We start from the raw sequence: 12,567 nt of genomic DNA, 5'->3' as shown, positions 1-12,567 counted from the left end.
CGCTTGAATATTAGGAAATTTTATGGTTTGGTAAAGAAAAGGTCACGAAATTTCATTTGGAAGTTTAGTAGACACCCTGTGTAACGTCCTTCGGGTACAACGTTGCATGAGATGTGGTATGTTGTCGAATTACGTGTAATTTGAAATATAATCAAACGTCGTAGCGTTTGGTGAAATTAAGTGCACACTATTAGCCTTGTAGTGTTGCAGAGTGTGCCAATGTCCCTTACAGACATTTGCATGGTTTAAATATCCAGTTTCTTCATTAGTCTGTTTCAGTGACTCAAGATAGTGTTATACAAGCATGAAAACTTTGTCGAGGTATTGAGGTTCATTAATACATTAAGTTTGAAATGACACTGTTCAAAAAGACTTCATGTGATCTTGTTCTTTCCAGATGCTAAACGTCTTATTGGGCGAAGGTTCGATGATCCTGCAGTGCAGTCTGACATGAAACATTGGCCCTTCCAAGTTGTTAGTGATGGCGGAAAACCAAAAATCCAAGTACAATACAAGGGCGAAATGAAGACCTTTTACCCTGAAGAAATCAGTTCCATGGTTTTGGTTAAGATGAAAGAAACTGCTGAGGCTTACTTGGGCAAGACTGTTACTAATGCTGTGATCACTGTTCCAGCCTACTTCAATGACTCCCAGAGGCAGGCAACGAAAGATGCAGGAACAATTTCTGGCCTTAACGTTCTTCGTATTATTAATGAACCTACTGCAGCTGCCATTGCTTACGGCTTGGACAAAAAGGTAATTTGGAGTGCTTTCGTGATTTTGTAATTAAACATTGTTCAGCGTTAGCTCTAAACTCCGATAAACAAATACGATTTTCTAGTGATGTATCACTCCCCACGGGGAGGAGCAAATTATATACGTGCATTTTGACAATATTGTCTCGTGTTGTCAGAAGTAGCAGACAGTAGCAGCTATCGAAAGATTAAAAAAAAAAAGTATTTGAATTACGCTCGTAAACAATTGTTGCTTACTGAGTAAATGTTTGCCTTGTTGGTGTTCCACAACACTCGCGGAACCGGGATTCATGCATCATCTTTCAGACTTTAAAAGCAGAACACCCGTCCACAGTTGAGTTGGCGCCATAATTACTGCGCATGCTTAGTGTTTGTTTGTTTCATTAGCCACACTCGATTGCAGTATTAGATAATCCGTATTATATTTGTCATACTATAGCAGTTTTATATGAAGCTTCATAGTAAAAGTAATAATGCAATCACATGAACTAGTTTGCGGAGGAGTGCAAGCGTCGGTAGGACAACAGCAAATCAGATATTTTCCCGTGGCTTTGTTTATCGCAGTTTAGAGCTTACGCCGAACAATGTATAGAAGCTGGATAAGGTTTTGTGTACGTATTCTATTTAACATGCAATCCGCGAGTAATTGGTATTAGTTGTACTGGAAGCTAAACTGCCTTTTGTGGTTTAAATGCTCGTAATCTTTGGAAAGTTGAGGGTGAGGTTTAAGAGAAATTAGAGCGCAGGGTCGTTAGGTTATTTGTATGAACCCAAAAATACGAGGCGGAGGTGCGCGACTGGGCCGTGAATCGAACGCAGTTCTACGGCTGAAGGCGAAGATAGTGGTTCGGTTCATTGTCCAGTCGTGAATTTTTCCACTATATTTTGTAGCTATCTAAAGACAATTTGTGATATTCCACTTACCATATGTGTACCATTCACACATTAATAGAGCTCCTCATTGCGCTGTTCTAGTCGTTAGCGCGTGTGCCTTTTTTACGCGTGGTCCAGAGTTCAAATCCTGGTGTGACCAGCAAAACTTCACTCCTTTAACCTAAAGCGCATAACTGAAAAATTAGTCAATTTCGTAAACCGTAATGACCCTATGGAGCTGAAAACGTATGTTCCGAAGGCACTACGTGGGATCAGATGTGTTAAGAACTTCATGGGTGGTTTTAAGTAAAACATCGTGTAAAGCCGTACAGAAAGTATGATCTCGGGGGGGACTAGGTTTTGCTTTTTATGCGTGACCGCATAGTAATTTCGTATGCAGGATGGTGACTTAATCGTGTAATTATGCTCGGACATGGATTGTTGCAGTTGAAGTCAAAGTACCATGAGATTTTGAGGGACCTTGGTGTCTGCAGTATGAAATTACTTGCAACACACTCCCGTAATCACTAGCGACTGCTACTTCCATGCGTACATATTCAGTGTTTAGGTTTCACTTTAGGTTTTTCCCCTTATATTAAATATGAAATGGTTGAGTGGAAACTCAGGATAAGATGGTTATATTTAGTTGCAAGTCATGTAGGTCTGTTACTTCGGTCATGAAGTTTCGCGAACCGGTTGGGAGCTATTGCGGTATTGGGACGGTTTTCTCCCTGATTCTCAGTGCTAGGTCAGTAACTAGTGCACCCTGCTTTATCAGTTTTCACACACACCTCTATAGATATTTGAATGTCCTGACAATTCTTATAGGCTAGTGAAAGTTGCCTCGCACAGGTATTTTGTAATGGGATTTTTCAGCACATTCGGCTTTCTTTGTTCAAATTAGTCATTAGGTGAATAGGGAAATGGGAAGAATTTTCAAATTTTCTAGGGAAAATTTAGGCACGGGTCTGTCAGAAATTGTGGCTTAGTTTGGTACCTAGTCCACTCCTGAAAGCCACGCCTGGCCGTTTTCTCGTGTCAGTGTGGTATCATTGACGAGGTATATTAAACTTCATTCGTAACTCAGTTGTCAAAGTTACTTGAACTCAGGTTTAGAATTTATTTGTAAAGTATTACGTGCTGGTTTAGTGCCTCTTTCCAGTAGTCTGAGACTTTGGCTTACTGTTTAAAATGAAACCCACCGTAACTTTCGAAACCTAATGCTCTCATTGGGGATCTGATTCGGGACCACGTGCGCCAAAGCAGCACACGTTAGCCATTAAACAGAAGGGCTAACGAATTGTGTGGAGAGTCCTAGTGGTGCTTTCATCCAGAGAAGTAGTTAGAAGTGAATTTTTTCTTTTTTGCTCGGTGGTTGTGGTAGAGCGTTCACCTCCGGTGGGTGGGAACCCTGCTCGCGCCGTGTGGACTTTGTGGTGGACAAACACCGTGCTTGTGGGTTTTCTCGGGGTTCTTCTAGTTCTCTCCTACTTTCTTCATTCCATTTCTCATCTCGCATAAGTCTCCTTTAGCCTAACCGCCATAACAGTGGGGCGTAAAACTTAGATTTCATTTCATTTTTTGAAAATTGGTTTCAATATACTTTATAATCTATTTCAGTTGGTTTCATGTAGGAGCTTTTATAACTTGTAGGTTTTACTGCTAAATAGCCCGGAAACTACTGCTAATCAGTTACACTACAGTTCGCGTCACCCGAATTGGCGTGTGGCTTCTGCCAATAAGCTCACAGTGCGTTGTTACTAAAACAGGGTGTCTATCGGTCACGAAATCACTGTCAGGAAAGTCAAGAAAATAGCTTTTGGGTTTTTTTTTTTACCAGTACAAATATAAGTAGACTGGAAAATTTTGTTGTAAAAACGTTATAATTCACCATCAAAAATGTCGGCTATAGTCGCTGCCAAATCGCAAGCAAAGCATACTTCTATCGCTCGCATAAAAATTCGGCGTAATTCACACCCAATTTGCTCTTTAAGAATATTAAGTTTATGGTCTGATAAAAGGTCATGAAATTTCATTTTGGAATTTTAGTAGAAACCCTGTGAAACTTCAGAGAAATCTAATCATTCATAATTGGCCACAAATACTAACAATCATAATTTAGATTTTTCCCTGAAGGTTTAGTAACGCCGAAGTGCGAGCTTATTGGCTGATGCCACATGTCAATTCGGGTGATGCGGATTATAGTTTCCTTATCCAGCTTCGTAAGAACTTAAGTTTTAAACTCTAGTGCTATGAGAGAATTATATTCTGGAATTCCTAAAGTTTCTAAATTTCAAGACTGGTCTAATGTTCAATATTTGCGAAATTGTCAGGATAGTTGCCTAAAGTGTGTTACTAAAGTTCGTATCTAAATTGCACTCAGTTATACCAGAGCATTCAAAGAGTTCACGGAATGTTGTAGTTTTGGTATTTGTGATAGTCGGGGACTTCTGTACAGCAGTCCTTTGGTTGTCCACTTATGCGAACAGGTCATAACAGGCAATACGAGTAGTGTAGCTGGACGGAGGAATGCGTGATCAGTTGGTGCAGTGTCGCAGTTAAAGTTCATGTGCAAATCAGGAAAATCTGCTTCAGAACTGATAGCCTTAAAGTAATTCACAGGGACAATGCTTTCATTAAAAAAAAAAAGTACCAGTTTCACCACCGTAGAAGGCTATCAAAACCAACGTGACGCTGAACTGCTGAAGATGCCAAAAGACTTTAATCTGTTTCCAGCAATGACAGGAGCAATTGAGCAAGTGTCAGATTCCCGGTGGAGCACTTGGTCGAAAAAAGTGTTTAAAAAAACTTCAGGCCAGCCATTCTGAAGTTTTTCCGCCTTCACACCAGGCTAATCCCGGGATAGTACTTAACTTAGAGGTCCCAGGCCTCTTCCTTCCCGAATCCTTTCTTTCCTTTCCCTGGATAGTGTGCTCGCCGAGGGACATCCCTCATATGTGACGGACTAAATAGCCTTAGTTGCCGAAAGCCCAGAAATTTAAATCCGAAACAGTTAAATGTTCGAAGAAGCTTAGAATTAATTTCGCTTATTGTTAGTGCTCGTCTAAAAATTAGCGTGGAAGTACAGCTTTACCACATTTGTTTTTCTACAGTAAGATCTAAAACTGTATTGTATGCACTATTTACGTCCTGAGTTCCGTGTATACGGCAGTTTAATTACACATCGGTGGTAAATATTTTCGTTCAATGGGTTCTCAATGTCACTTACTGGAAGCGTTATAGCAGTCATGAAGTGAAACATCGGAACAACTTGAAAGTTCATAAAATGCAGATCGTAGATTTGATATGGTACTCTCGAAAACATTATCACTTCTGGAAATTTAAGTGCAAAATTTTGTAATTTAAATGTATTGAATCACAAACTTCAGGCAATGAATTTATGAAGATAATTTCTTTACCGCAAACCGCCTTGGTACTAGAAATTTTGTATGGGGCCGCAGTGGTTGTGGTAGAGCATTCACCTGGTGCTTGAGGTCCCGGGTTCGATCCCAGCCCCGCCAAATGAACTTTCTTGTGGACAGTGTGTGGGTTTTCTTGGTTCTCCAGTTTCCTCCTTTCATTCCACCATTTCATTCACTACTAATCAGTCTCCTTTAGCCTAACCGACATAAATGTGGAACGTAACTCATTTCACTTTTTTAGAAATTTTGTAATAGTCATTAATCGTAAAACACTTTAAAATTTCATTAAAGACAATATTCAGAATTTTGAAGAATATAATTTTCTGAATATTGGAGATGACAGGAAATAGTTAGTCCAGGTTATTTTTAAAATTTTTTTTTTTTTTTTTTTTTAAATTAATAAAGCCAGAAGTAGAACAAAAGGCACCTCTTCGGAATTTTTTCGAACATGCCGACTATAACTGGAATAGCTTTTATAGCATTAAGACAAGTTGGAGCGGAGATAGTAGTCTACTGGCACAGCGATAGTTCTAATTCAACTGATAATTTCCTTAAGTTGGGCTGCTAGTTTCAGAACCCTTGCGTATCTAAATTTATCAGTTAGGTGCAAATTGAACCGATTATTGACGAGCTTTTAAATGTTAACAAAGCACCCAACAATTTCCGTACAGAAAGAATTTATGTAAACACAAATCATAAGCACAATTCCTAGAAACCCCAGAAAGTGTTTCCTACCAACCAATTTAACTTCAATATGGTAGTTGCTAATTAAATACCACTTCATATGACAAATTGTCATTTAAAATAATCACCGTAGGGAGTATTGAACTATGTAGTTCGTGGCATTGAGTGCGGTCAGTTCTTACACGCTATTAGTGAATGAGGGCTAGGTTTGTGAGAGCTTATCAAAGCAGAACGATATATTGCATGAGGGTGTCTATTGGACACGAAAGTCATGTCACGAAATCAGTCATGAAGTCATGAAATTTAGCTTTTGGGTCACGATATTTATCTCTACAAATAAGAGCAGACTAGAAAATTTTTTTCTATAAAACGCCAGAATTCACCAAAATTATAATTATAAATATTCGAAAAACCTTGATAAATATTACAATGCAGTTTTAACCCTTTTAAGTTTTTTCGGTAGTTTTCGACCGATATTGTAGTGTCAGATTCGATTAAGAGAACTAAGAATGCTATTTAGTTCCAGTTTATTTTCCAAGAGGAGAGGCATTCAAGAGCCTTGGAAGGGTCTATACGCTTCCGAGCGTCAGAACATAGGGGGAATGACGTCATCAATTTACATTTTTTTTTTTTTTTTAATACCGAGGTCTAACTTCAACATTTTTTGGTGAGCATCTCTTTAATCCTAGAATCCTAACATTTTCCATAAACAATCAGTGGACACATTAGTTTTTGAGAATTTTTTCGGATCTCTTCAACATAGAAAGGGGGTTCGGAGGGACAAAAGGGTTAAAAAGGGGATTTTTTTGACCAAAAATCCCACTTTCGCGATTCTTGCTCCGCTCGGCTACATGATAGGGACACTTGAGTGGTACTTTCTGAAAGCCTACTAGATTCTGAAGAGAACGACTTATAAATCATCCTACGATAATTAGGGACGTGTCAGGAAATTTTTGAAGTTTGTATAGTATCCTTGGGATATTTCGGAAATATTCGCAGAAGAGGAAAATATTTTTCCCGCCCTTAGTATTGAAGATGAGATTGGTATTTGGCACAAGTAATTAGTAGCATAAGTAATATTTTGATTTCCAGATCTCATATGTTAGCCCAGGGCCGCGCCAGAGGGCCCCAAAACGGGAAAAAGGATTTAAAGCAAAAATCCCTATTTTCCTAAATTTTTCCCTCCTTAGGGATGTCCGAGAGACATGTGGGTGATACCATCTGAAAGGCTACACCATTCTGAATAAAACTACGTATGAACCATAATTTTACGATCATTAGGGACGTGTCGGAATTTTTAAATTGGTAGGGTGCATTTTAGGGATTTTTTTGATGCTCTCTCAACATGGGTAAAAAATTTTCCCGCCCTTACTATTCAAGACAGGTAGTTCGAATTTGTCAAGTAATTAGTACACTACGTAGTATTTTGGAAAATTTTTGGAGGTTTGTGCGCAGACCCGGTAGAGCCTCAGGGGGCTCCAATCTTTGAAGTTTTTTTTGGCAAAAAAATCCCGATTTTCCCTCAAATAATTCCCTTCTGGTATTATCTGTCAGGAAAGTAAATGTACACCTGTTTTTCGAGTCTGGCATTCCTGCTCTTCATCCGTGGAGAGTATGAGAATTAAATCAATCAAATGTTTACTGAGGGGCAAAAAGAAAAGTTTAATCTGAATAAGACATTGCAGAGGGACACAAGCTGTGAATACGAATAGTGCATAGTGTAAATAAAGGACGACACCGAAAGAGAAAGCCAGACACAGCTGTTGAACTTTAAAAATTGCTGAAGTGGGAACATAAAACACAAATACAACAAATACGCCGAAAACTAAACATTCACCATGCCATGATCTTGGTGTAGTGGTTAAGGTGCTGGCTTACAAATGCAAAGGTCGCAAGTTCGAATCTTCGGTGAGGACATTTTTAAAAATTTTTGTTTATAACATACTATGCAGCTCATGAGAGATGGTAAAAGAGATCATATTTAGTCTTTCGTAGCAATTATTATTGGTAAGGTTTAGTACTGATAATACTTTTTGTTTTGTTTTTGTCTTTTTGTCTTGATAAAAGTAAAAAGAAAAACATGGAAGTAGACCATACTCATGGTTATTAAAAATACAATTTCTACATGCCTTACACCTCCCGACCACGTTCCTACGTTAGCAAGTAAGAGGTTTGTGTTTAGGTTAGGCTGGTCAATACGTTCTGCAAAGGGGCCCGGTTTAGCTCTGACGCACCACAGGTGCGAGAAGGGAGCAAAACACTTTTTCTCTCTCTCTGTGTGTGTCTGTTTATCTATCTATCTGTATATATATAACGCTATTTGTGAATGCCGTAACCACCCTAATTTTCAGCGGATTGAGATGAAACTTGGCACAAACATTAATTGTTGAAATATCTTCAGTTCGTTAACCAGAATAATCAGACGAAAATGTTCAAAATGGCGGCCCTTTAAACTCTTAAACTTCCAAGGGAACCAAATTTCGCCCATAAATGGGTATTCAGAAAGTTTGAATAACTTTTCCTCTTTTACTGAAATATTTGTGTGCAGAGACTTATTGAAATATTGGACCCGATTAATCGCATAAAGAATGTTCACGCCCTTTTCGCTACGGTCAGTTTTTTTTTTTTTTTTTTTTTTTTGCAGGAGGGGGTTATTTTCGTAGTGATGATAAGATGATTGCTAGTGATGATATAAAATTACACATTGAAAGTGAAGTAACTTGTGAAACGTGTTATTTGAAAGAATCATATAATAAATGTGCTTTCCTCTAACACAGAGAGAGCGTGAATGGCGAGGAGTGTTATTTGATTTGCTTTTTAGTAACACATTGCATTGCAAATAAAGGTAGGCAACATTAGTGGTAAGTAAAACAATAATAATAATAATAATAATAACAGGTGTTGTTTGTGGCAAGGCAATATCTTCCTCAATTCTTCTTCAAACGTAATGATTGTAACGCCATATCTCCCTTACAAACAAAATATTAGCAATTTATATCGAAAGAACGGGAAACTGTTGAGTGATGGGAGCAACGTTCGACAGTATGCACTCATAGTACTCAGAAAAATAAGCGATTTCAATGAAAAATGAACGAAGAGTCATTGTCATGGGTAGTCATGTAGCCACGGCAGAGCCCTCTTTAGGCAAAATGTCGATAACTTATATCGAGAGAACAGGAGGTGATAGTGAGATGGGACCAACGTTGGACACCGTGGACCCATAAGGCGCATCGAAAAAATTAGGGGGGCGGGCGCCAGCCAGCCTTACTTATTTCCACATAATAATATAAAATTATATTGTCGAAATACACACACGAGTTAGCTAGTAATTTCATATTATTATTATTATTATTATTATTATTATTATTATTATCAACAGCATCTTTTTCATTACGTGTGCATGTTTGACATGAAGCCAAAGAGAAGATCCATCATTCGTAGAAAGAATAAGAATAGCCAGTTACTTTAATTGTGAACGACGGCGAAAAATACGAAAAGAGTGACAACCTTAGCGAAAAGAAACAATACTTTCTCTCAAATGGACAAAAAATCAAGCCGAGATAGATTCGAACTCGCATGGACGGCGCGAAAAGCCAGTTCATTGTCCACTTTTTTTAACTGACTCACCGAACGTGTTCTAGTAACATGCTTATTGCTAATTTTACTTGCTTCACTCGTTTAACTTGCTTTTTCTAATAACTTATAACGACAGGGACACGAACACAGAAACATCGAGGACAGTTAAAAATCATAGATGCTCTCCCACCGGGAATCGAACCCGAGACACCATGCACCAAAGGCGCACGTGCTAGCCACTAGACCAGCCGACGGGGCACTGCTCACTCTGTGTCGTTAGGGATTACGACCACTGTATTGCCAGCTATCACATCTGAGGGTTGTATACTATGATCACATGTTTCTTCTTTGCTGGCAGTTAAACCTACATTCTATGTAATACATGAAATATTTAGACCTACATGCTCTTCATATAATGTAATAAAAGGTCATGCTGGGAATAAGAAAAAGAACATTCCTTGGACAAAACGGAAACTATTGGCATCAGAAATAATTATCTACGAGGCATGCGCAGTAGTATATTTCAGAATAGTTACTGTTTAGTTCAGTAAACGAAGAAAGGGGTATAAAAAAGCAAATATGTCGAGTCAACGAGATCGAGCAGAGTTGACAGAGGCGGAGTAGCAATACAACAACTTGGTTAAACTGATAATTGGTTCTTTATTCTGTAGTAGATCGTATCACTCTTTACGGGAGAGTAGAGAAAGACTTACTAACGCTGTTATATAGTAAGCATTAGTAACACGATCATACAGACAGAAGTGGATGTAACTGTGAGTACTACAACTTGGATTTAACGAAAGCCGTTTAGATATTCAGTGGTTTGCAGGGTTGTATAAGACACAATACAATTCTTCATACCTCAGCTTCCAGTATCTAGATACATGCAATTTCAGGATAGATACTGAAACTGCTGTCGGATTTTAATACATGACGTATTGCAGGATACAAAATGCTTTGCATTACTTGTTTGTTTGTAGACAGCTACTAGCTTAGTGTTCTGAAAGGTTGTGTATAAACTAGAGATAGCCAATTCCGGAATTATTACTTTCCGGACTCCCGAAAGTAAAACCGGACAAATTCCGGAATTCGGAAAATTCCGATTTTGGAATAATTCCGGAATTCGGAAAATTCCGATCTTGGAGTAATTCCGGAAATCGGAAAAATCCGGAATTTATAAATTTCTGATTTCGTTTACATTCCGGAATTCGGAACAATCCGGATTTTTTTCGAAATCCGGAATTTTTCTCAATTCCGGAATTATCTAAATTCCGGATTCTTCCCGAGTTCCGGAATTCTTCTGAATTATGGAGTTTAACTGAATTCCATAATTTTCCGAAATCCGGAAAGTGAAAGTTCCTCTTCCAAAAAATGAATTTATTTTGTTTAATATGAATCATGGTGGAAATAAGTCTTTGACCAGGTAATGGCGACTGCTTTGAAAGAAATAGAGTATGAGAATTCAATCTGTCATATTTGTAGTTTCGTGTGGAGAAAATACAAACTTGTGAACCAACGGTTCAAGGAAAACACAAGTTATTAATGTAAACTTTTCGGACATCATAAAAGAAATACGAAAGACATTTTGAATCGAAGAAATATAAGATACAAGTTTGCAGGCGGAGACAAAGAAACCTAACGTAACCAGACTAAAGACGAATCGTTTACCGCGTAGCGATCAAGGTCGAGCTGTTTTCGAGAGCGAGTTTCGAGTAGAGTCGAGTTTGATAATGGCTCGCTCGCTCGTTCAGCTCGTTTTAACTCTTTTTTAAATAATGGCCTGATTAGACTGGAAAGCGAAAGCCATGAGAAATGTAAGCACTAATATGGAATACTTTTTAGTGCTGCTCACGACAGGGGTGCGTCTCTTCTCGTAATTTTAGTGCATCTCGTGGGGCAATTTTTGTGTATCTCGTCTCGTCTAGATAACGAGAAGACAAGTTTTTTTTATTATTACGAGACAGCCTCAAATGTCGTAATCACCAATATAAGTATATACTGTTGTTCTTAAAATCAAAACTGAGACCTGCACTGTCGAATTTTTGAGCCCAAGCAGAAGACCAACTCGGGTAGCGATATCAACCGGCTCTGCTCGTATCAACTGAGCGAACAGCTCGAGTCGGCTCGGTTGGGATGAGCCGATGACCCGAGCCGGCTCAGTTGGAACGAGCCATCGACTCAGCTCAATTGAGCCGATGGCTCAAACTTTCTCGGTTGGGATGGGTCCCCTAGACGGCTCATGTCAATCGGTTCAAGCCAGCTAAGTTGAAATTAGTCCATCGGCACGTTTCGATTCAGCTCAACTAAGCCGATGGCTCAAATCGGCTCGGTTGGGTGAGCTGTTGGCTCGGCTCACTTCTTGGTTCGGTTCGATAGTGAATGAGCTGTAAGCCGAGCCGCTCGAGCCGTTGAGAACCCTAAACCCGGTCCCAGCTGTTTTGAACATGTTTGGCTGAAGCCTATAACTCTTAACAATTTTTGGCTCGAGCCCGAAAACTTGCCCTTTCGGAACTCAAACCCAGAACGTGACCGATGTCCTTCCCTCCTGAAGACTTCTCGACGACCGAGATCGACAGTCAATTAGCTTTTACTATTCAGATACAAACCGTATATCTTTTAAAGATTATACACGGTGTTGATATAATAATAATAATAATAATAATAATAATAATAATAATAATAAAAGTTTTAAACTTGCCGTTGAAATTTGGCGAAACTTACTTAAAAGTAGAGATTTCGGAGAAAGGGTTCCGTACCTTCAAGACAGTGGCGTAGGGAAGGGGGCCCGGAGGGGCCGGCCCCCCAAAGAGGTCCGAAATTGTACTTTGGTACTTTGATGTTTGTAATTTTTTATATATTTTTATGTTTATATATTTTTTGTTTGTAATTTTTCTATATGTGCCTATAACAGCTCTTGCCCCCCCCCCCCCCAAACACACATCCTGGCTACGCTACTGCTTCAAGACACCTGTTTTTTCTCCATACGAAGCTACAAATATGACAGATTGAATTCTCATACACCCCATTTCTTTTAAAGAAGTCGCCATTACCTGGTCAAAGACTTATTTCCGCCACGATTCATATTAACCAAAATAAATTCATTTTTCGGAAGCGGAACTATCACTTTCCGGATTTCGGAAAATTATGAAATTCAGTTAAACTCCGGAATTCAGAATTTCGGAACTCGGAAACAATCCGGAATTTAGAAAATTCCGGAATTTAGAAAAATTCCGGAATTTAGAAATTCCGGATTTCGA

General features: G+C 38.9%; 1 protein-coding gene across 2 annotated transcripts in view; it reads left to right on the top strand.

The window, feature by feature from the left end:
* The window catches only part of LOC145678773 (heat shock 70 kDa protein cognate 4), a 40,323-nt gene that overhangs the window by 16,715 nt on the left and 11,041 nt on the right, over positions 1–12,567 (top strand). For both annotated transcript variants that reach the window (XM_081749271.1, XM_081749272.1), the window contains exon 3: positions 398–756. In XM_081749271.1, the coding sequence (XP_081605397.1) occupies positions 398–756 (359 nt within the window). The remainder of the gene's footprint in view (positions 1–397; positions 757–12,567) is intronic.

The sequence above is a fragment of the Thermobia domestica genome, chromosome 2, assembly GCF_964235325.1.
Source record: "Thermobia domestica chromosome 2, izTheDome1.hap1.1, whole genome shotgun sequence".
Lineage (NCBI taxonomy): Eukaryota > Metazoa > Arthropoda > Insecta > Zygentoma > Lepismatidae > Thermobia > Thermobia domestica.
Note: the sequence above shows the minus strand (reverse complement) of the source record. Positions and strands in the feature narration are given on the sequence as shown.